This window comes from Poecilia formosa, unplaced genomic scaffold (genome assembly GCF_000485575.1).
Source record: "Poecilia formosa unplaced genomic scaffold, Poecilia_formosa-5.1.2 Scaffold6, whole genome shotgun sequence".
NCBI lineage: Eukaryota > Metazoa > Chordata > Actinopteri > Cyprinodontiformes > Poeciliidae > Poecilia > Poecilia formosa.
In genome coordinates, this window is record NW_006799945.1 from 5,765,783 (window position 1) to 5,788,444 (window position 22,662).

At 36.8% G+C, this 22,662-nt stretch overlaps 1 protein-coding gene and 1 long non-coding RNA gene across 6 annotated transcripts in view; one reads left to right on the forward strand and one right to left on the reverse strand.

The window, feature by feature from the left end:
- astn2 (astrotactin 2) overlaps positions 1 to 22,662 on the reverse strand; it is a 286,714-nt gene that overhangs the window by 92,403 nt on the left and 171,649 nt on the right. For all 3 annotated transcript variants that reach the window (XM_007569613.2, XM_007569604.2, XM_016680498.1), the window contains 3 exons: positions 18,916 to 19,066; positions 2,441 to 2,607; positions 119 to 307 (listed from right to left, as the gene is read on the reverse strand). In XM_007569613.2, the coding sequence (XP_007569675.1) occupies positions 119 to 307; positions 2,441 to 2,607; positions 18,916 to 19,066 (507 nt within the window). The remainder of the gene's footprint in view (positions 1 to 118; positions 308 to 2,440; positions 2,608 to 18,915; positions 19,067 to 22,662) is intronic.
- LOC107838361 (uncharacterized) overlaps positions 21,971 to 22,662 on the forward strand; it is a 70,192-nt gene continuing 69,500 nt past the window's right edge. For all 3 annotated transcript variants that reach the window (XR_001664420.1, XR_001664422.1, XR_001664421.1), the window contains exons 1-2: positions 21,971 to 22,085; positions 22,171 to 22,241. This is a non-coding gene — a long non-coding RNA (uncharacterized LOC107838361). The remainder of the gene's footprint in view (positions 22,086 to 22,170; positions 22,242 to 22,662) is intronic.

A 22,662-nucleotide genomic window follows, 5' to 3' on the forward strand; every position in this document is an offset into this window, starting at 1 on the left:
CTATGCCAGCATTAGGTATTTTTGAAATTTCATTTTGTGACTTCTCAGTAGTCTGAAAAGCGTATCAAGAAAGCAACATCTTGTGTTAGTGTCATGTGTGTATTTGGACATAAATTACCGGAAGGTCATTTGGAATATCTGCCCCAAGTTGACTTGCTGCGTTTTGTTGTTGTATCCATGCAGCATCTCACCAAACAGAGTGTCATTGAAGTGGACATCTTGCCTCAGGCATTTTTGTCCCTCACAGTTCTCTGACTGCAGGAGGCAGGAGCGCCCGTCTCCTGCCAACTTGTACTCCTGCACGCACCTGCGGACGAGGAACAAGCTGTCAGCGTAATGCAAGGTATGTGAACGTACACACACACACACACACACACACACGCACACACACACACACACACACAGGTGAAAGGTCTTGTTCAAAGAAAAAAGAAGAACATATAAAAGTTTCAGGTGATATAAATAAAGGACAGTCAGGGACTTGCTCAAACTGGCTGTATCTATATCTATATATCTGCATATGTCTATATGTAAAGAACTGTTTTGCACCCAAACTGCAATGTCCTGGCTCATGTATGCAGTGCTGTAAAAAATACTAAATTGTACCAAGTAGTTTTGTGAAGTTTTCTGGTGCAATTACCTTAGTACACTCAAAATAAGATAAAACTAACTTACTATCAGTTTTTCAGCAAGCGGGTTTTATGATGTAAAGCACATTAAACTGCTTTGTTACTGAAATATTTTCTGAAAATAAACTTAAGTCAAAAATTCCTTAATATTGATCAAAAAGTACTAGGTACACTGGCAGATTGTTTCACTTATAACAAGACATTCCTCCCATGTGGAGTTAATGCATAGTTTATCAATTGCATATGTATTAAAAAAATTGAACATAAAAACAGAAAAATTTAAATTTGATTTGAAGGTGAAAGGACGTCACACTAACAAAGGACTAAGTTACATTTTATATGTCACATACAGTACAGTGTTTGCAGATTGTTTTAATTTCTAAATGGGTATTAGACTGATGAACATTTTTAATTAAAACTTTGCCATTAAAAACCTTATTAACAAGGAAAGCAAAGTTCCCTGCCAGCAGACGCCATTCAGACAAAGCCATGGAAAAAAAGTGACATGTTTCCTTGTTGCTTTGATAAGCTTTTAGAAGTAAAACAACAGCAAGAAAGTGCTAATCAAATGTGCTTGATTAGCTGATTATTAGCAGATGAGGCCACCTATGAAAAAGCAAAAGATTTGGCAGCTTGCTGGTTTATTACATTGCATGCAAAGGGAAATATATCACCACAATTCTGCTACGGTAATGCATTTGAAATTTATGTTCAGAACAGATCATAATGCACTGCCAAAAAATACACTATAAAAACATATAAAATAAAAGAGCATATGATAGAGACATTTTTCTTGTGTAGCAGTGTGTTAGTGTTAGATCTTATCAATACTACAGGGGAGATGCTGCACGCACCTTAAAGTTTGCTTTGTAATCCATTATTGAGGACACGTGTGTTAATACAACACCAAACCGGAAAAAAAAACGTTAGCAGTGAATTTAGATGAGCTATTTTTGCTGCTCTCCAGTCTGTGGAATGTTACAATGACATTTCTAACCAAACTGAAGTCTCTCAATCTAAAGTGAGACATTTCTTTTTTCTTTTTTTTTTTTGCACAAGTGGTAAACCGGTTAGACAGCTGCAGGGACTATACTCCCTTGGAATACCCAAGAAGCTTCCAAGGAAATTCCCCAAAGGTCAGAGACTGAAATACTCACAGACTTTAAAATACAAATATAAAAAGGCAAGCATGACTTTTTTTTTAGGAAGACTTTTCTAAAAAAATAAAAAAAAAAATAAAAAAATGTTCTCTTTAAAAATACTGTGTCAGTACAACCTTGGTTTTTAAAGTTGCACCATGATGAACCACAGCACTTCTGCAATGACATTCATCTGACAGATGAGATCAAAGTAGAAATGTCTGACCATAATGTACACAGCCATGTGACCCCAGTCATTAAGCAGTGCAGTGGCGACGATTTGGGGTAGATTTTCAGCCTGCACACTTAGCAGTCACTGAGTCAACCATGAACTATATACCAATAGATTCTAGGGTTACAGATGAGGCTGGTGTATGACAGCTTAAGCTTGGTTCAGTCTCAGTCAATCATAAAAGTGCTACTGTGGTCCACTGAAAGTTCAAACCTCAGCCTGATTGAAACACTGTGGCAAAACCTTAACCTGCACACCTCAGTGTACGGGAGCAATGTCGTAAAATTTCTTCACAATGATGTCAGAGACTTATAAAGTCAAATGAAGGTAAGTATGGTTTCAGAGATATTGAATTCTGGAGTGTACTAAATAATTCCCACGGCTGTGTTTACGGCATGGGAACAGTTTTTACACATTTTATTTCTTGTAGTCATTCTCACCCGCAAAACATAAGAACATTGTTGGAAGTGGGGTCATCTTCCAGGGGTACAAGCTGCTGAAGGCACAGCTGTTCACAACCTCCGTTGAAGCCATCCGTGCAGTCAACGCCTCTGGAGTAGTCATAGCAACCTGAGCCATCCTTCATTGGTCTCAACCCCTCAGGACACTGCGAGAAAATGGATTAGGAGAAGGAGGAGGGGAGGCGGGAGACACATGGAGGGACAGAGAAGGGAAAAGGATAGATTAGGGACAGGGAAGAGAACAGAGGCAAACGAGCTCAGATTGTGCATTTTAATCAGGACGACAGGGAAATGACAAGATGATGATTGATGAGATATCAAACACAAAACAGAAGCCCTTGGACCTTGGATTTAAAAGGAAGAATTCTCAAACACAATGAAGGCTTCTCATACGGTGTTGTAATATAGAGGTTTTCATGTGATCACATAGCAAAACGGAGCAAACTGGTGGCTCTTATCATAAACACAGCTCAGCTCGATACTTGCTTGGATAGATACTCCACTGGAACTGAGATCTGTGTGTTGTTGTTTTTTCTGTGCCAGGAGCAAAACGCCAAGTGTTATGTTGTTCCGATAAAGCTGCACACTGACAGGAGGAAAAGCAGCACAGGAAGCTTTAATGTTTATCAGATGAGGGACGGGTGTGTAGTCTGTCCCTAAACCAAGGAGCAAAGAGGGGGAAATTCTTGATTCTGGAAAACTGGGAAACAGAGAGAAACTGAAAAGTCATATCCTCTGCCTCAACTTTAACAAATAATCACTGTATATTGTCTTGATGTGTCTTTGTAAGAGAAAGTTTTACAAGAGTTAAATATTTTTAAACATTGAAATAATTAAACTGTGTCCATTGAAACTTGAGTGCATTAACAAAATAAGCGATAACTCACTCACATTGCCCAGCAGTAAGCTTCCACTTTCAAATCACATTATGCTGAGTTTAAATACGGAGAATGCAATATAAAAAAATACAAAAAAAAAAAAAAACTTAATAAAACAATAGATCCAATACTCTAACTTTAGATTGGCTAATTTACAGAACAGCCACTCATTTATGAAGTGGATTTCAATAAATTATGACTCCTCCAGCTTAAAGAACACTAATTTTGCCTGAATACAAGAAGAGAAAATGCATACTTAACTAACAGGGACTCCATTAAAAATGCAATTTTACTCATAATTAATAACTTTAGACTTAATAGACTACTTATAATGATTTGAATTGCCTCATCCATCTCGGAAGTAAACAAAAGATTAGTGCACGCATGAAATGGGTTGGTTCAGCTTATGTGCTAGCAAAACACTTGGGGGAAGCACTATAGATAAGCATTAAAATGAAAAACCTACACAAAGTGATGTCATTGACAGTTGGAAAATACAGGAATAAGACTTAATGTAAAAAAGATATCAAATTCTTGCAATGTCGCTATGTTCGTAGATCATTTTTGAACTGTTAAACTATAACACTACGGTGACTTGCTTAGATTATTTCTTAAAGTAATTTGACATTAAGGGTATTTGAAATAAAAAAAATAAACAAAAACGTTACATAAAAACTAAAAGGCTGCTTCTGTTTTTAATGTAAATTTTCCCCACAGCAAGGTTGAAATTTCACAAGTTAGTAATGTGTCAGACTGTGCATGCGTTGTGTCCCACTGGGTGTGATATGAGACATAAAGCAACAACAAACTCAATTGCAGGTGATACAAAGCTACAGATGCGTATACCATAAAGAGGAGGCAGTATATATATATACACTATTGAAGTGAGTTTCTTTGAATATTTGACAGTGTTGCCTGCTAAAGCTGAATTTCATCAAACTGCTCCCAGTAACATGCAGAAGAGGTTTAAGTTCCTGTCAATCAGGACTTTCTTCAAAGCTGCAGGTGTTGCTGCTCTGTCGTCTTTGCCAATATTAATATAACACATCTGCGGATTTCAAATGAATGATGTTAGGGACACAGTTTGAAGAGCGTTGTTCACCACATTTACTGATGGCCACTGACTCATCTGTAACACCTCAAGTTCTTGCTTCCTGCGTGGGCTCTAGCTGTGGGCATGTAATGACTACAGTTAATGTTCTGTGTTGGTTTTGATGTGTTTCTGCGAAACAAAAAGGAAAATGATGCAACCATTTATAAAACTGCTAATGGTAAAACTATTCCATTTCATTATTCTCTGTTTTAATCTTGCCTTGGAAGCTGAACAAATGGTGCGTAGAGTGTGGGGCTTCCACTTTATTATTACTGATTGCTTTATGGCTTTGGGTTCAAATGTTTAGGTCTTTACCAAAGCACCTCGCAGTGTCTTGCAAACATGCTAATACCATTTGAACTACTTTAAATCTTAAAGTATATATGCAAAACAATAAGTGTACAGTGGTGGCGTAAAGCTAACACTTCACAGTATTAATATGAAGACAGTTGTGGCAGCAGCATGAATCACAGAGAGCAAATTATGAGAAGAGGGATGGAGCTACGTACATACAATGCAATTGTTTAAATGTGTCTAGAGGATCGAGACTGAGGTGGAGGTTCAATACTCAGCAAGAACTAATACAGAATGGTTTAGACATAGAGCAAAGCTTATTCGTGGATTAGAAAGGCCATGTCAAATCCCAGGCCTGATTCCAAATTAACATCTGTTGCAAGTCTTGAACATTGATGCTTTAAGGTACTAGTCTTTATTGAGTTATGTTTCAAAGAAGAATGGGCAAATATTTTCCCAAAACTCAGCTGGAATTACAAAATTTTGGCTTTGCAAAGCATTCACTCCAGGGCACTGAATACTTAAATAGCCCACACTTTTCAGTTTCTTCTTTCTGAAATGCTTTTAAAAACCATATTTATTTTTCCTATAACTTCCGAATTAGATGTTATCTTGTCAATGTCAAATTTATTTAGATAACACGTTGTAAACTGCTTGAACTGCACAAAGTGCTTCACAAGGATGCAACCAAGATCACATTAAATATATAACAGTGGTATAGTCAAACACAAAAAATAGTCAAGAACAACATTCTTGTGTATTTTAAATGAAACACAAGGAAGATTCTGGTTGTAGCATATCAAAATATGAAAAAAGTCCAAGAGGTGGGTGTGAAGGCTTTTGCAGGGCAATATATACAGGTTTTGGGGATTTTAAAACTAACCAAAGATAACTGAAAAGTCTGAGTTAATCTTATGAGCCTCCAAACATATAGGTAAAGAAATATATAAGGCTCAGAGAAGCGTTATGTGTTTTGGATCGTGAAATCTGCTTGACTGACAGAAGGCAGCTCAAACCCAGCGGCAGAACTGTTGGGTGGAACTGGCTCATCAGGTAGGAGTTGTTGTCGCTCAGGATTACAACTTTATACGAACACTACGCCCTTCTGGACATGGGAGACTGTGAGGTATTGCTTATTTCTCAAAACTGTTTGCCTAGATTATCCAGACAACAAATGTAAAGTATACTGTTGCTGCTAGCTGTGTGCTGCCGGATGTGAAATCATCTACCCTAAATCATGCAAGAATGCACATAAGGAATGACAAACTGCAAATAGACAATATCTGCATATCAGAAAATGTGTGAGAAAAAGGGGGTTCTAGTGAAAATATGTGAAATATTCCCTTAAATTAGAGACAAATCAATCACATTTTTTGAAGTTGTGAAATCCAGTTATCATTGCATACAATGAATTTCAAACTACTTCTTCAGGCTCAACAGGTACAACACTACAGACCATTACTATAGAAATTAAGTGAAACAAAGTAGAAGCATTGATTTAATCTACTTTAAAGTGAAGTAACATATTCATTTTAAAAAAAGCATTAAACTTTTAAGTTCAAAGACAGGTAGTTAATCATATAAGTGCTAACTTCAAAACTAACTCAAGGGAATTGTCGTATTCACATTTTTCTTTTTTTTTTCTTTATATGACATTTTATTCCATCCTTCACAGTTTGACGCAATTTCACAATATCAAAGAGCTACTTAGAATATACCGATACATAGTCCACAAAAAGGAAACACTATTCACATTTTAAATTCCAGCTACTCGGTGGAAAGATGAAAACCCCCAGACACAAGAAATGCTGCAGGAGCTCTAAGATCTCACCACTCTGATAAGAACAAGTTCAACACAAAGACAAACACTTAATTTAAACCCAAATGACCAAATCCTTCATTCTTGAACAAAGTAAAAAAAATTAGGAAAGCTAATATTTCTTCTATTTCAAGTCAGTTTTAGCATGAAAATGTCTTTTAGTCATACTTTTTGCCACTCTCCATAGCAGCGGACAAGAGCTCTCTTCTTGTACACTTCATTAATCAGTACCCGCTTGAGATATTTGTGTGAGCTAATTTATTCACTTCTGGGACTGTATCAAACCCAGTATGAGACTTCTTGCACTTTCCAGGACCTGAGCGAAAAGTTGATTAACCCCCAACCCCTGATGAGAACTGGCAGTTACCAGCACAGAGAAAAATGATCAGGAATAACCCTTCTAGAGAGATGGTGAATGTAGCATGATTTGAGGTTACAGTTGGTAAGAAGTAGGGCTAATTGGCAGATTTTCTCCCGCCTCCCCCAAACTTTGCAATCTGGTACACTAAGGTACTTTTCCTTTGCAAAGCTGGGAAGCTTACAAATTGAGGCATATTCAGATATATGTGGCTCAAAACAATGTGTTAGGTTGAGTTCTTGAGTTGTTAGACAACCAAATATACAGTCCCAAACATAGAAAAAAGCAAGATTTTCTCTTTAGAAAATATGACCGATTTATTTCTGAAGTTTAGCAGGGCTTTATGAGATACTATCTAAGCCTGGGTGCAGAAAGTCTGTATTCAGTAGCTGTTGCCTTCTTTTCTTGTACTCTTTTATCAGCATCAAAGTATGGAACCACTGAATGCCCACCTAGAAACAGGTGTCTGTATTTAATGTGTTTCTATGTTACATTTCTCAGTGTACATGTTTTTCTAGAATCAATATGCACAATACAGAAATATAGATACTGTATGAAGCCTAGGCATAAATTCAACCTGGGAGACTCTCTCCAGCCTTCCGGCATCATCGATTACCAAGCCTCACCCAACCAGGACCAGATCATCGCTCAGCTCCAGCCAATCACCTTGCAAGAGCTCGTTCAAAAGGCCAATCAACCTCGGATTCACAAGCTGCAGCCGTGCTTCAACCCACCTCCTCCCCGTCTCCACCCTCATCCTACCAGGCATCTTCCAGGCTCCCTCCAATAGTTATTTAATCACCACTACAAAATGCATTGCAATTTTAGTTTATGCAAACTTTGAAGATTTTAATGGACAGATGTATTTTTTGCTCTTTTGGTTTTGAGTAGATTAAATGGATTTTGGAATTTACAGTGTCAGATAGTGAAGACAAACATGATTGTGTGTTTTTGTAGAGTGAATTAAACTTCTTTTTTCAACTGTATGTACTGACAGAGAACTTCAGGCGAACAGTTTCAAAGTTTTTTTGACAAATAAATTAAAAACTGCATTTAGTGAAGAAAAATCAGAATACAGTGGGAGGTAAGGGTGTCACAATGAGTCAGTGCCAAATTTCCTAATACTTTATGTTTTGACTTAGCTGCATGACCTGCCCTACATAACATATGTACATAAATGGCGAAACAACATTGCTGAGCGGTGGTATACCTGGAGTTAGTTGACAATACAGAAAAGCAAAATTAATTCAAAGCACAAACAACGTCTGCAAAACTGTTCATTAATTCAGTCCTCATAAATAATCAGTTTCATAGTCTGGTTTTGTGTGTGTTTTTAGAAGTATCCGTAATTCTGTTTACAATACGCACCATTAAATCAACTTTTATGTTTAAACTAGTGGGATTATTATTTTTGATAAAAGTCATCTCCTGCCAGCTCTTGCCTAACTGACAGGTCATGTTACTGTTGGCTGGCAAGCTGTACATACTATGTTTTTCATAAATTGGTTAATAATAAACAGCACAATTTCAAAATCACTCCTCATTACTGGGCATTAACAGAGCTTTGCTGCTAATAACCAAAGCTTTGTATTATTCTAATTAGATTCCTGATCAAAAGGATACCAGCTAATCACATTAAGAGCTTCAGACATGAAATACTTGGTTTTTACAGAAACCATAAATTAATTAAGATCAAAACAAGAGTTATTCTGTTTTCTTGGAGACAGTTTTAGATCAAACTAAACAAAACCATATTAAGTTGTGAACCGTCTTAAGAATAAATGCAGCTCATTCTTTGTGTAGTCTAAACATGTTTGGTATCAGGCAAGGAAAAACCCTCCAGTCTAAGACCCATTAACTATATTTCAAAAATGTAATGTTACCCTTCTCAGGAGAGGAAGATTGGAGTCATTCATCACAATGAGGTGGAGCTGTAGGAATAGTTGTCAGTAATCCAGAATTGCCTTGCTCTACTCTGAGGCTGAATCCCTGAGGTTAGCATCACTTTAACACATGTGGTTGTTCTGCCAGCTCTGCTTCTGAGATGGAACATGCCAATAAAAACTCAAAAATATTTGATTTGGTTGTCAAAATGGATACAATTCTGTCATTTCAACAATTTCAACAATCATGACTTAATTGAACACATATCGAATTAATCTGGCAATTCAAACCACGTATGCATTGACCATAAAACAGTGTTTACTGCAAATATTACCATGAATACTGAGATTTTGTAGCCAGGTAAACAGGTCTAAAAAGAATTAATGCATCAGAAAAAGTAAATAGCTTTGTACATGCTCAAGTATCTAGATATCACTCTGTAGTTTTATTGTTGATATAGATAATCATAATTTCCGTATATTTTACCAATAGCTTTTGAACAATCTATTGAAAACCTTATAAGGTTACACTGACCTTATCAAAATTATATGCTGAACATTAAAACATATTTGTCATTGCACTTTGCAGAGAATGGAAAGATGCATGCAACAAACAATAAAGGCTTGAAGATAAGAGAAAAAAAAAATTCTTTGGAAAGATGCTGAGTCTTTCACAAAACAATGAAAGTTCTGGAAACGGCACAGCTCTAAATCACACTGACAGACGAGGTGCGGGGGAAGAGGTGGGGGATAAAATACTTATATTTGACAGCCTAATCGAATTTAGAGGTGGCTGTGATGCATGGCCTAAAGCTCGGGAACCGCTCAGATGTGTTAAATTAGGTAAAACAGTTTTATTGCTTCAGAAGCAAAACCCTTCCCCTGTAAGTATATCTGCACTGGCCATCCTAGATAGGAGGTTAACATGGACTGGAAACAATCAGAGATTTAACAACTCAGAAAATACAGAGAAATGTAATAGTGCATATCTCTGTATGTTGAACAAATATGAGGTACTGACTCACTCTGCACAGTTGGGTACTATTTAAGCATAGGCTGGTATTTTAACCACCTATGTATATGTGTGTGTGTGTATATATATATATATATATATATATATATNATTATTTTTTAAGCTACTTGGATGTGTATACATATATAGCATTAGGGGTCAGGAGTACTGAAAGAAGTATGTACTAAAACTTAAAATAGTGGAAAGTATGCAACTGACTGAATTAGTTTGAAAATAGGTCAGACTGCATCAGATAGAGCTGCCCCAGCTATTCAGCATCCAGATGCAACTGAATCTTTCACCAGTGCAGGCAGAGCGAGTGCAAAGAATAGCATGACATTAAGCAATGTTGTTGGGTCACTGCTACAGCATTTGATTCACACTTGAATTGATTCTGCTGCAGTGGCACATTTGTGCAGAACACACTATGTCTAATGCTGCATAATTATTTTAATGTACCGGTCTTACCAGGGGATGAGGTTGTTTGCTGTAGTGTTAAATGCATAATGCATTGCAGGGATGTTATTTACTTAAAGGTGCTTATTTTTCTGAGCAAAACAGACATGAAATAATGGCACAGGGATTCAAAACAGGGGTGTTAAGTGTTTGCCTTCTGTTTTTTATTTATCTTCAACTCAGTCAGACGTAGGAAATAGATGTTTAAAAGCATCTTGAAAAATTAAGAGGTTTGTGTGAGAAAAAAAGTCAACTAAATACATTTTCATGTAGCCTTTAAAAAAACAAAACAGAAAGAGATTCCACCTTTAGCCTTCACTGAAGTTTTTGGTCTCATGTTTTTCATTGATGGTGTTTCTATGTTTTTATTATAGTAAAAGCAATGCTTTGGCTTAAACTTGAAAGTTTAAAGCACTCTAATTCTACCACAAAATTTAATTAGGGAATCTCAAATAAGCCAGCAAATATTGCGTTGCTTACAAGCCAAAATGGATATGGATACATTTCTAGTTTTCAAATACTGTATAATTTGTAGGATGAAAAAAAAAAAAAAGATTTACAGTGTTTACTCAACAGCCTTCACTAAGTGACAGGACAATTTGTGCCCCCCTCATCTTCACATATCCATTAGCTAAAAGTCCTACTATGTGCTCTCAGTTTGTCAGGATAAACCCACTTTGCACTTTGGTAACTGGCACATTTAAAATATGCTGTCTCCACATCTCACCCTCCTTTATTTAGTGGCGACTATAAAACAGATGGTTATGGGAGTGAATAATAGCTTTGTGGTGCAGCTCGACTGCATTGTGCTACTCTTAACTCAGCTTGGTTGTCATAGGCATTTAGACGTGACGATAATATACTCTGTTATTTGGACAATCCATCTAATACTCACTTTTGTTTGTAACTGAGCCAAACTAAAACAATTTAAATAAATGTCTCCTGCTGTACTTTTACCACTGAATTGTTGAAGCCCACAATATGGCTTATAACCCCTCTTAATACCATTTTTCATTACTTCCACTCGACACAAATCTTTTCTCCCTTATTTGGCTACAGCAGTGCAGTGTGCAACTTTGCATTGCTTTAAAAAGAAACTATTAAAGCTAAACTCAATAAACATCTGAATCCCCCAACCCCCCTGGCATTTCCTTCAAACTATAAACAACTGAAATTCAGTAGTAATGATGTAAAGTGAGGAGTGCTCTGCAGCAGAGCAGTGAGAGTCATGATGCTCAGTTGTCAGGAACACAGAACCATAGGGACACACGCGGGAAGGGCTGTGGAGGGATTAGGGGATACGGGGTTGCATAAAGCGCTCACTGTGTGGGAACGATATTTTACCTCCCTGCTGACTCTTTATGCAAGGCAGACAATGCAAAGCAGAAATCTCCCCACATCATTCCATTCTTTATTTCTGGAGCATAAACTCAAGCACTCCAGGATAGCACACACACACACACACACACACGCACACACACACACACACACACACAAATAAAGAAGATGAAAAACAATATTCTGTTCTAACTCGTCATGAACATATTGAGTTTGAAGGTTCAAAATTGTTGCCTGGTTTGGTGCTCCAACTAAAAAAATAAATAAATAAAAGACATCTTTGTCAGATTTACAACCAAACAGCCTTCAAAAAAATCTCCCAAATGAGACATAGACTTTTGAAATATGTGCTACCGATGCTCTACCATCTGTTAAGCCTCTGTAATCTTCCTTTGGAAAATTTTTATTGGTAAATACATCAATGCCTTACACAGAAATAAAATTATGCATTTAGAAAAACTCTATCACTGTCAAACCAAAGTCCTTAAAACTGCAAAAGGTTTCACGAGTTGACGTCGAAAGTTTAACGGGTAACTGGTAACCTCGAGTGTACAAGGTCAACTAGAATTTACTCAGACTTCTGCTGTCCAAAAAATCAACACCCGAGAACTGATATTCACTCCTAGAGGACATGCTGTACATGCTGGTGCAAGGAGTCATGGTACAGAAATGATTTACAGAAAAGAAAAAAAAAATATTCATTCCAGATTCATGGAAAACCAAGATTTTTTTTTTTTTTTTTTGAAAAAAATAAAATAAAATAATAAAAAAAGTATCTTACAAAAAGATAACCATAAAGCAACATGGCAGTATCTGTCCAAAAGGAATATTTCAGTCAGAATGTCTCCCACTGGCATGGTGGTAGTAACTTCACGACGGGCGTCTGTGTTGCTGCCTACTAGTGCACTGCAAAAAGTGGTTATAATATTGAAGAGAGAAGACTACCCCCTAATTCATAACTTCACAAGTCACAACAGTTGTCATATGAGTCAAAATGAAACACGGTCAAAGGACAAAGGCTTGCTCTTTTGACGGCATTTTTTAAGCCCTAATGCGGATATCCATGTGTTTCACAGTTAACTAAGGAACACTTCCAACAGGAAACTGGATGGGAAAGAAAAAAGTCAATAAAAGCAATATGAGCACAATCTGCTGAAATAAAACCATAGTGCTCATGCTGTTTAGATGGCTTTGTCTTCTTTTGGTAACAAATAATAACAGGCAACATCTGCGAGATTACATTTCAAGAAAACCTATGAAAGCTTGTTGTCTTTCTTGCAGGGGCTCTAATCTTCTGGGTCAACATTTCTCTCTGGCTCCCCAACTATGACAACCTGCAGCAATTAAAATGGGAATTTACATACATTTGTCGTAATATTCAATGTAGTACGCATACTGAAACACAATATCATTCTTTTTCTCTTGCTCCCATGAAATAAAAAAAAAGTGACTGTAAAAATAATCCAATCTGCTTCGTCAGGTTCATTGAGAAGTTGTAAATTGTAAACAGATGATACAATAAAGCGTAAAGAGGTCACAACTTTCCATAATTTTTTATAGAAGGCATCAAGTTTTATGCTTTTTTATGCATCTTGCAGAGAACATATTTTTCTTCAATAAGTGTACCCATAAAGGTACTTATATATATATTTATATATTTTATATTATTTTAATTAATATCAATAAATTATATTTTGTACTGCTTTGGGTAAAATTTAAATAAAAATGGAGACTTCTGAACTGAAACATTACATTTTTCATAGTTCATTGGTAGATTTTACTCCCTCCTGCCCTGAATTTCATCCCCGATTCTAATCACTAATATTATCCCCAACAACAAATAGAAGTTTGAGTTTTGGACATTTTTTGCTTTCTCCGCCAGAAGGACCCCCGTTTTGTGAGTTGGACATTTTTCTGCCTTTATAGCATTTTGTCTCATCCATTTTTGCATGCTATAACTTTTTTTGGTTTTTGCAGGTGTGCAGCTCAATAAAGCCCAGGGGGTTAAAGGTTTGACTGGAACCAGCTCATTGTCGGGGAAAAAAATGGAAAGAAAACAAAATCTGCCTACCTGTTTTATTGGCTGGTTAAACAATAAAACAGTTGTTCTGCCCAAAAGGCATGTAGGCCTCCTGGGAGAATGCCAGATGGCCAGTCCAACCCTGTAAGGTGTAGAAAATGTTAAAAAGCCTGTGAAAATTCCCCTCCCTCCCCCCAAAAAAAAATAATAAAAAAACTTCTAAAAAAATCTATTTCTGAGGAAACAAAGTTTTAATGTCAACAATATCTTGGCCCTTACCTTCGACATAAAAGTGTTGCAGCTCAGGCACATTATCAACACTAATCAATCTCCTCAGGCACTAGTGTTCTCCTTCAGCATGAAGGTGAATCCTTACAAAATACCACTCACTTCAGCAATGGCTTGATGCGCTCCACATAAAGCCAAATCCCCACTGAGTATCCAAAGGGACGTGCCATAAAAAGGCGGATCCCTCAAAGCACCTTGCCGCACCCACTGCACAGAAAAAGTATCTGATGCAAGACTGCAGAACATACCGGGAGATTGCAATACTGTTCCTTCTTTTTCACATTTCATCTACTTTTATATTTGAAAAGTTTGACTTAAAACAATCTGCAGCTTATTTGACTGAATATGCTTTATTAATTATGGTACTATTACCAAAAGCAGTTCTTTTGGGAAAAAAAAAAAAAAAAAACTTTTGTAATTAAATGAAACTTAACAATGTAGTCAACACCATATTAGTTACCTCAGAAGAAAGTCACAGCTCTACCATATAAAACATATAGGGTATGGGGAAAAAGAAGACACAAGCTCAAAAACATTAGCTTTTTCAAAATCACCATATGCAGCCCGCTGAGCTCAGATGGCGCAAGAATAAACCGACAGCCTCTCTGTCTCAGCACAAGTGGAAAAGGAAAGGAGGCAAAATAGAATAAACAATGTCTGCTAAACTCGGGCGCTGGGTTTGACTTGAATTTAATTTATTGTAAAAACATATCAGCTGTCCTAAGAGCAGCAGTGTGCCCAGAGGGACTGACTTTGATAACATATTTTAAGTTCTTTGTGTGGATTTTAAATGCTCTGTGTTCACCCAAGCCTGACAAGGGTGTTTGAAAGACTGCTGCTCCCCCCACATGTAAAAGAAATAACAGCAAAAATATGGGGCTATATTTTTCTGTTATTGTTTTTCCCCTCTTTTTTGTGTCTGTTCCACTTTGTGGTAATCCCTCATTACTCGGAGGCATTGTGAGTCCTTTTCATTTGCACAATTATCAGATTTTTGCAGAAAAGTAAATTATCTTTTTTTTTTTTGACACATTTTCTGTCCTTTCCACTATTTACATTATTTTGTACTTAAAAGTACAATTGACACTTGTCCAACTCAAAAATGACAACAGAAATGATAGACATAAATCATGTCCATCAGTTGGTAATAAGATTGGTCAGACAATAAGCATCTTCAAATCCAGATGCGACGACTGCATAGCAACCTGTAAAGGTTTTCAGAAATATGAGGAAAAATGGTAAAGTGCTTTAATACTGCTTGATGCTGGCAGTGTGCATTTAAATTTAGGACTCATTTTGACTTTTGGTGAATACTGTTTATAAGTCATTGGACGCATGACTAATGGAGTAGCATATTGTAACAGAAGCCGTTTTAATAGCCATCTGCCAAATGAAGTAGGGATCTTCATTTAACACGTTCCTTTGACAGCATACTGTGAAGTCATTTTGGTAGCTTATAAAACCATTAAAAATATTACGTAATAACTTCTATTCTTCTACAGCAATTAGTGAAAAACTTTTATTCTAGCCACAAAGACAATTTTTACAAACTATTAAATGCTCTGTCTTTTGTGTTTCCAAGTCTTTTCTATGTCCAGATCAGATAGGAATTATTATGAACAATCCATATATTTTTTTACTCACTTTATCAAGGGTTTTGTAAGGAAACAGAAAACAATTAAAACTTTCAAAAATAACTCTCGAGGCCTCTTTGGAAGAGAAAACAACTTCCTTTTCACCACCATAATTTGGTTTATGGGGAAGGTTCACTCTACCGCAGCAGAGACATTTTCTATACTACATCTTACAACCTCAGCTGCAGCCTTTGCCTTCAAGAAAAAATAAATAAATAAAATAAATAAATCTAACATCTGCAAAACAACCAAGATAACAATTGATTCCAACAACAACAAAAACCTGCCAGGTGTACAAGTTCACTCCATCCCTTTTTTACAAGCAGTAAAATATGCAAGTCCTATGCACAAGCAGTCCACAGTGTAAAAACAGATACCTGAAAAAAATGTAGTGAAGCAAAAACTCTGTCTCCATACGTGAGATAACGTCTCATATTATCATATTACATTATTACTTTTTCTGGGAGTCCATTGCATGTGTTTTGTTTTGTTATTATGATTATCAAAATAATCAGTTCTGTCTTGAGCTTAGGGGTTATTAAAAAGGTCAAGGCTGTAGCCCCACAAGATTAAGATAAACAATGGCAGTGTCTCGCTCATTACCAATTTAAATGCACGTAAATGTAAGAAGTCAGCAGTGATGAATTGAAACAAAGCCAGCCGATGCTCACGAAACAAGAGGTGTGAACAAAAAAAAAAACAGACAAACAACTTGCTTGAAAAAGTCAAAGATAAAGAAAAACAAGAAGGGGAGCCAACAAAATCTGGGCAGACCTTATAATAGGGAACGGAGTAATTTATACAGTTGATTCTCGAAAATGATGACTATGATTATCACACATTAAATTGTACGGTTATTGATTGATCTTCACAGTGAGACAGGAGGGATGTAGGCTCTTTGGAAATTAAAATACTCAAAAGTATTAAAAGCACAGGAGCTGTGAGTCACTCTAGAATGTGGCTCTCATGAGGAAATCTGCCTGTTATTAATCATTCTTGGTCATCGCCTGCCAAGGCCGAGTAACCTGTGGGTCTGCAAAGCCACCGACGTTATCTCCACAACAGCTTTGAGAGTGTAGTAACAAGAAGTTGCATCAATTTTTTTCTGATGAAGACTATTAGTAAATCAGAAGCAAAAAAAAAAGGGATCTCCATGTATTTGTCTTTAGTCGTCACAAAAAACCAAAACACTCATTGATTTACAGCCGCTTCAAAGCTTTTAATGACTCAGAGAGCCGTCCTCCAGTAATTAAGATGGCTCATCAATTTAATTACTTTACAATGCAGGCCTGCCCTGTGCTATGCAAAGCCTGAGGTTTTTTTTAGTCACCCTTCACTTGAAAATATGCCAGGTTTGAAACTCATATGCACTGTATGATGTCGTTTGCAATGCGACATTTAAAGTCAAACTAAGTTTTATCAAGCTTTGTGCTCAAAAATACAGATAGCTTGATCACAAAGCTAAGAAACAAATTCTTAAAATCCAATGACCCAAATCAGAAGAAGGTAGGATTGAAGAAATCCTTTCTCAAAAAATCTCAATCATGTTTCTTAACAATCTTTAATTACCGTTTTAGTCTAATTCGATCATTAGCATAAAGTTCTACTCATACCCAAACTAACCTTTTAAAAACAGATGCAATCAGCAAGTCTGTGTGTTATACAAAACATAAAATAATTTTAAACAATAATGAGGTCAGAAGCAAACATTTAAATTTAAAGCATTGTGTAACATTTGAAGTTTATATTTACCTTGCTTCATGTGAAAAATACTGTACCTGTCATAGATTTTAGTTTTTAATTTACTTTTTGCTGACCTCTCAATATTCATATTCTTAACCCCAAATTCAAATTTGATTCAATTCAAAAATATTTTCCTAATCCTAGAGGAAAATTAATTGTTGTTGTTCGAACAGATGCTTATGGCTGCGGCCAGGAATTGTGTCCTCTAGCTATCTGCATTATAACACCTCTGTGGAAGCTTATGATCTCAGATTGTTGTTGTACATTTATGAATAGGAAGTTCAAAGTTTTGCACAATCTTCTTGGCTTTCTGAAGAATTCTTAATTATCTCCAGATGCTCCATAACTGTTTAAATAACATAAATAGTTTCTGGTTCAGATGGTGCTACTCCAACAGATAATGGCGGAAAACATTGGACTCTTAACAACGGGCTAATGGAAGATATGGAGTATCTTTTTGCAAACCTTGAAATTGCAGACATGTGGAGTCTTTTTACTAATTATATGATTTCTGTAAGAATTGTCCTTCACAATAGATTTCATTATGGGATATTAGTGTAAAATTGCAGAAAACATCTACTCCACAGCTTTGAGATTTTGAAGTGCAGAAAAGTTTTCAACCCATTTATCCTTTCTTTTTATACAATGCAACATTTTATGCTTATGCTTTGTTATTTCATTTTCATTTTTTTTTTCTCTATGTTCTGAAAAACACTTTGGTTAGATTTATGTATGAATAGGAAGAACTTTGCTATGCCTTTTCCATCCGACTCGCAATATTGCGCTAGTATCACAACACATTCCAGTAAAATACAGTGAAAGCTGCAGTTGAACTGCGACAAAATGCATAAATACCAAAGGGGAATGCATCATTTTAAAAGCACTGCTTGTACTATAAAAAGTTTTAATGCGTACATTCACTCCCATTATGTTGTTTCCAAAAAAAATCCTTCTGGCATTACAATTCTACTATACCACCGAGAAATAAAGCTCCTCTCATGATTTAAGAGTATGGCTTTGTTCTTAAATGTTGTTCCTAAATTTTGCCCTTTGGCCACAAGCCCTGGGCAGTTAGCAGCACTAAACGGCACACCAATATGTGAGTAAGTCAGTCTTTACTATCTCCTCACACGGATCAGGCAGTCTTCGGAAATCTAGAAGATAACCAAATTAAGATGAACCGGCTGAGGTGGATCTGAAATTTAACAATGATGCCCACTGGGCATCTCCATTCAAGGGTCTAATTGGCATGCCAGGTCTCGCTAAAGGGATTATAACTGAGCTGGCCAGAAAGTGGCTGGGGATGGAAGAAGTAGCGAAAGACAAGGAGACCTTGAAATTTCTGTTTTCTCGGTGTGACCTAAACTGTAAAATTTGAGTGTGTAGCACGGAGAACGGTTGCATTGTTTTAATATTTCAGGTGAATCATCTTTCCGCCAAGACACAGGCTTTAACCTTGAAGAACTCATGAGAATATTGCTGGCATTTTACACAGCTACTGCAAAACACAGGAGCTGGAATGCACTCAGCCAAAAGGGTGGGGTGCTCTATGACTGTCCTGAACAGGTATCACCAGCCAATCAGCTCCGTTTCTGTGTAAATCTGAAAGTAAACACTCTTTGTTTGAAATCAGCTTACCATGCAACCAGAGGAGTCCATCTGTCGATCAGATACACACTTGAAATTTTTTTTGCAGCCACCGTTGTCTTTGGAGCAGTCACGAACGGGTCCAAAGGACGCCAACAAGTCCTGCACCGACTCAAAGTACGTAGACGTCAAGGCCTCTTCCCTGGAATTGAAGAAAAAAAAAAAAAAAAAAAAAAAGGTTCAACTAAGAAAATACTGAACATTTTACATATGTTTTCACAAAACAATTATGGACACACAAGTGCATGTAATGTCTGATTAAAACGAATGCATGAGCAGCTGAGCATAATCCCTTACCACCTGGAAAGCCGTCTCTCAAAATCTTTTGTTCTATTCTACTGCAATTAGGAAAATATTCAAGCTCAGCTGTGTTGTGACAAAGAGACAGCATTCTTTTAGTCATTTTAATTGATACACACACACTTTATAATAATATGTGCATACAAAATAAAGGGAATCAACATTCGGAAGATCACATATGAAAAGTGACCACTGTGAACCTCAGCTGTATTTTTTTGCTGCTGTTTATGAAATAAATTTATTCTGAGATGATTTTACAAATGAATCCACCTTGGGATGTGCTATTCTGGTGCAAGGTGCATTTTTTGGGAAGCAGCTGTGCTCTGGGATTTATCCGCTCATGTGAATCGCATCCATTTATCCTGAGCCGTGCCAGTACACCGATAGTAGCTAGCTAGACATTCTTACCATGTTCCACTGATGTGAAGCCTTTGGGGAATTAGCGTTCACTATGCATTAATGGTGATGACTGCTTTGAAGTAATTTCACTGTAAAAGTTACAAATGTTCTGTTTTATTTTTTATTTTTTTTTTTTTTTACATATACATATTTCTGCCCAATTTGTTCATTACTTGTTCCTGCATGTTATGTGTGTTTCTCCTATGTACATAAACAAAATGAAAATAAATACATGCAAAACTACACAGCTGAAATTCACATTTTGTTTATCCTACTATTTTTTTTTCCCCCCAGTTCAAATCTAGACCAAAAAAGTAAATAAATAAATATTTAAATAAAATATTTAAATACATTTGTAGGAACTCTGTCCTTTATACAAGAGGTGGTCAGAAGGTGTGCAAAGTTTTGGACACATTATTTTTCCTTAATTTGTCCACATACACATTAAGGAAAATATTCAGTTTTGAAATGTCCATCAAGCTTTCTCTCAGTGACAGAGATCTGGGTAGGATGTGTTGCTTTGTAAGATAGTTTAGCATAATTCCTGTTATTAGAGAGGTTCTATTGAACTGAATTTCAGATTTAGCAGCTAGTTTTTCTATATCCACACACCACCACCAGGTGCACAAATCTTATATTACAAGTAATCCCCCCCACACCCCCCAACACTGCTACATCAACATTAACTGCCAACACCCACATGTACTTGTAGAAAATCACGAACGAGTTTGTACATCTGCATGTCATGATGCAAATTCACACAGTGAGAGATGCAAGATAAAGGAGCAAAAGTGCAGTGTTTAATTAGTGTCAAAAGTAGGGCATGCAAAAAAGAAAAAGAAAAAAAACAACAAAAAAATAAATAAATAAATAAATAGGAGACGTGATCCAAACACTCACAAGAAAATTAGCAGGCAGTAAACTATCTTGGCAAGGGAAGATTTTAGCTCTGTAAGGGTACAGAGCGTTATTTGTGTGTGAAACTGCATGATCAAGAGAGCATTTCATCTCTCTACGCACAGTTCAGCAAGCACAGGGTTGTGATAAGCAGATGCTTGACCCTCTGTTGCTCAAACCTGCCAAGCAGTCCAAGAGTTGAGGACATGCTTGTGACAGTCCTGTGCTCCTATCACACGTTTGCATAAAGGGCAGACACACTCCCTTAAAAGACGGTTTTAACTCTTTGCACTTGGGAAACAGCAAGTCTGTTTTCCAAGCATAGCTTATTGCTCACTGATGACTGTTCTCTGCATTCAAGTCAAACATAAACAGGCTGTTTTTCTTGTATTCAGAAAGCGGTTTTAAAACTAATTAGCTTCCACAAAAATACCACAACTGAACTAAAGAACTACTTGCTGTTAAACCTTGCACGTTTTGAATCCTTTGTTTTTTAATTGAAATTTATGATTAAACAGGAACATTAATTTGAATGAAACAAAAAAAGGGTTTTTTTTATTTTAATAAGAGTTCAGTCGAATAAAAGGGATACATTTTGGAAAGGCATAGCACCTCAATTCTATGTTCACCTATAAGCACACTCAGCCATGTCTGTATACTGACTTTAGTGCACTGGCTGTCACAAAGAATGAAATAATAAGCCACACTGTCCCCAGCCGTGGCACCAGAGGGAGCACTGTATGTCGTGAGGAGGGGCTCGAGACTAAAGGCAGCAAAAAGGTCTTGACTGATGGAAAAGACAGATGACTTGCTGTGTAAGGAGGAGCTTAGAGCTCCAGCTCAGTTTGTGTGCTTTTGCGTGCTTCGAATTGCTTGTTTAGCAAAGTCATTTCAAAGAATACTCTAAAAAAAAAGTGCCATTGAACAAATTAAGTACATATTGATGTTGCTAAAAAATGTGATTAAACTGTCCTCTTAAAAAAAAAAAAACAAAAAAACATCAAGCTTAAAGTGGGATTAAAACTTCTCAAGGTTACATGCAGAGGAAGTTTACTCTATGAAAAACTACAAATCCAAGTAAAATGCTTGTGCATAAAGATTATATGAAACACCATGGATTAATCATTTGAAATAGTCGGTATTAAAATGGACCAAAACATTTGAAATACATTGTGGAGCGTCCCAATGATCTTAGGAGTTGTTGTCAGGGGCATGAAGCTCCTGACGACGTAGGTAACCCTGGTAAGGTCACCTAAGGCAAACAGGTCCTATGTGAGGGATCAGACAAAGTGCAGCCCAAAAGACCCCATGTTGATTGCCAACAATGGGAACAGTGTTCCCTTACCAGGGCACCATTCTGGAGCCAGGTCTGGAGGTAGTGCATGCTGGGGGAATGTCTGGTGGTGCTGGAGAGCGCTTCTCATGGGGACTCCCTTTTTTCCCTTGGAGAAAGCTTGGGGAGAAGCTTGGTAATCTGGGAGGGACTCCACAAAGAGCTGCTGCTTCTCCTCATTGAGAAGGAACTAGTTGATACGGCTCAGGCATCTGGTTAGGACGCCTTCCTGGTGAGATGTTCCAGACACATCCCACAGAGAGAGACCAAGAGGAAGAGCCACGACATGCTGAAGAGATTATGTTTCTTTTATGGAGGAAGAGCCCTGGAGGACCTGCCCCAAGTGGAGAGACTGGGCCTCTCTGCTGCCGTAAAGGCCTGACCCTGGGTGAGTGGGTAACTGAGTTTTTTTTGTTGTTTTTTTACATTATACATGTGGATTAATTAATTACAAATGTTGGTTAAATCAAACATTTAAAAGCCTTAATTTTCTTATAGTCTTATTTTCATGTTAAATTCATGACACCTTTTTATAAGTGAAGTATTTTGGTAAGAATTAAAACTGCCTCCACCACAATGCCATTTAACAAATCATTCGCTGTTACCACAACATCACATACTGAGCGTGAGAAAATGTGTGCCTACTTGAGAATAAACAGCTTCAGTAACAGTTCCATTGTTTATGCAATGTTTATTGTGTAAACATTGCATAATAGTTGTGATTTAAAAGGGCTTTAAAATGTTTAAGGGTAAATTACCTAATTCAGTTTGTTGGCTATAGGAGATATTTTGGCAAAGATATATGATGT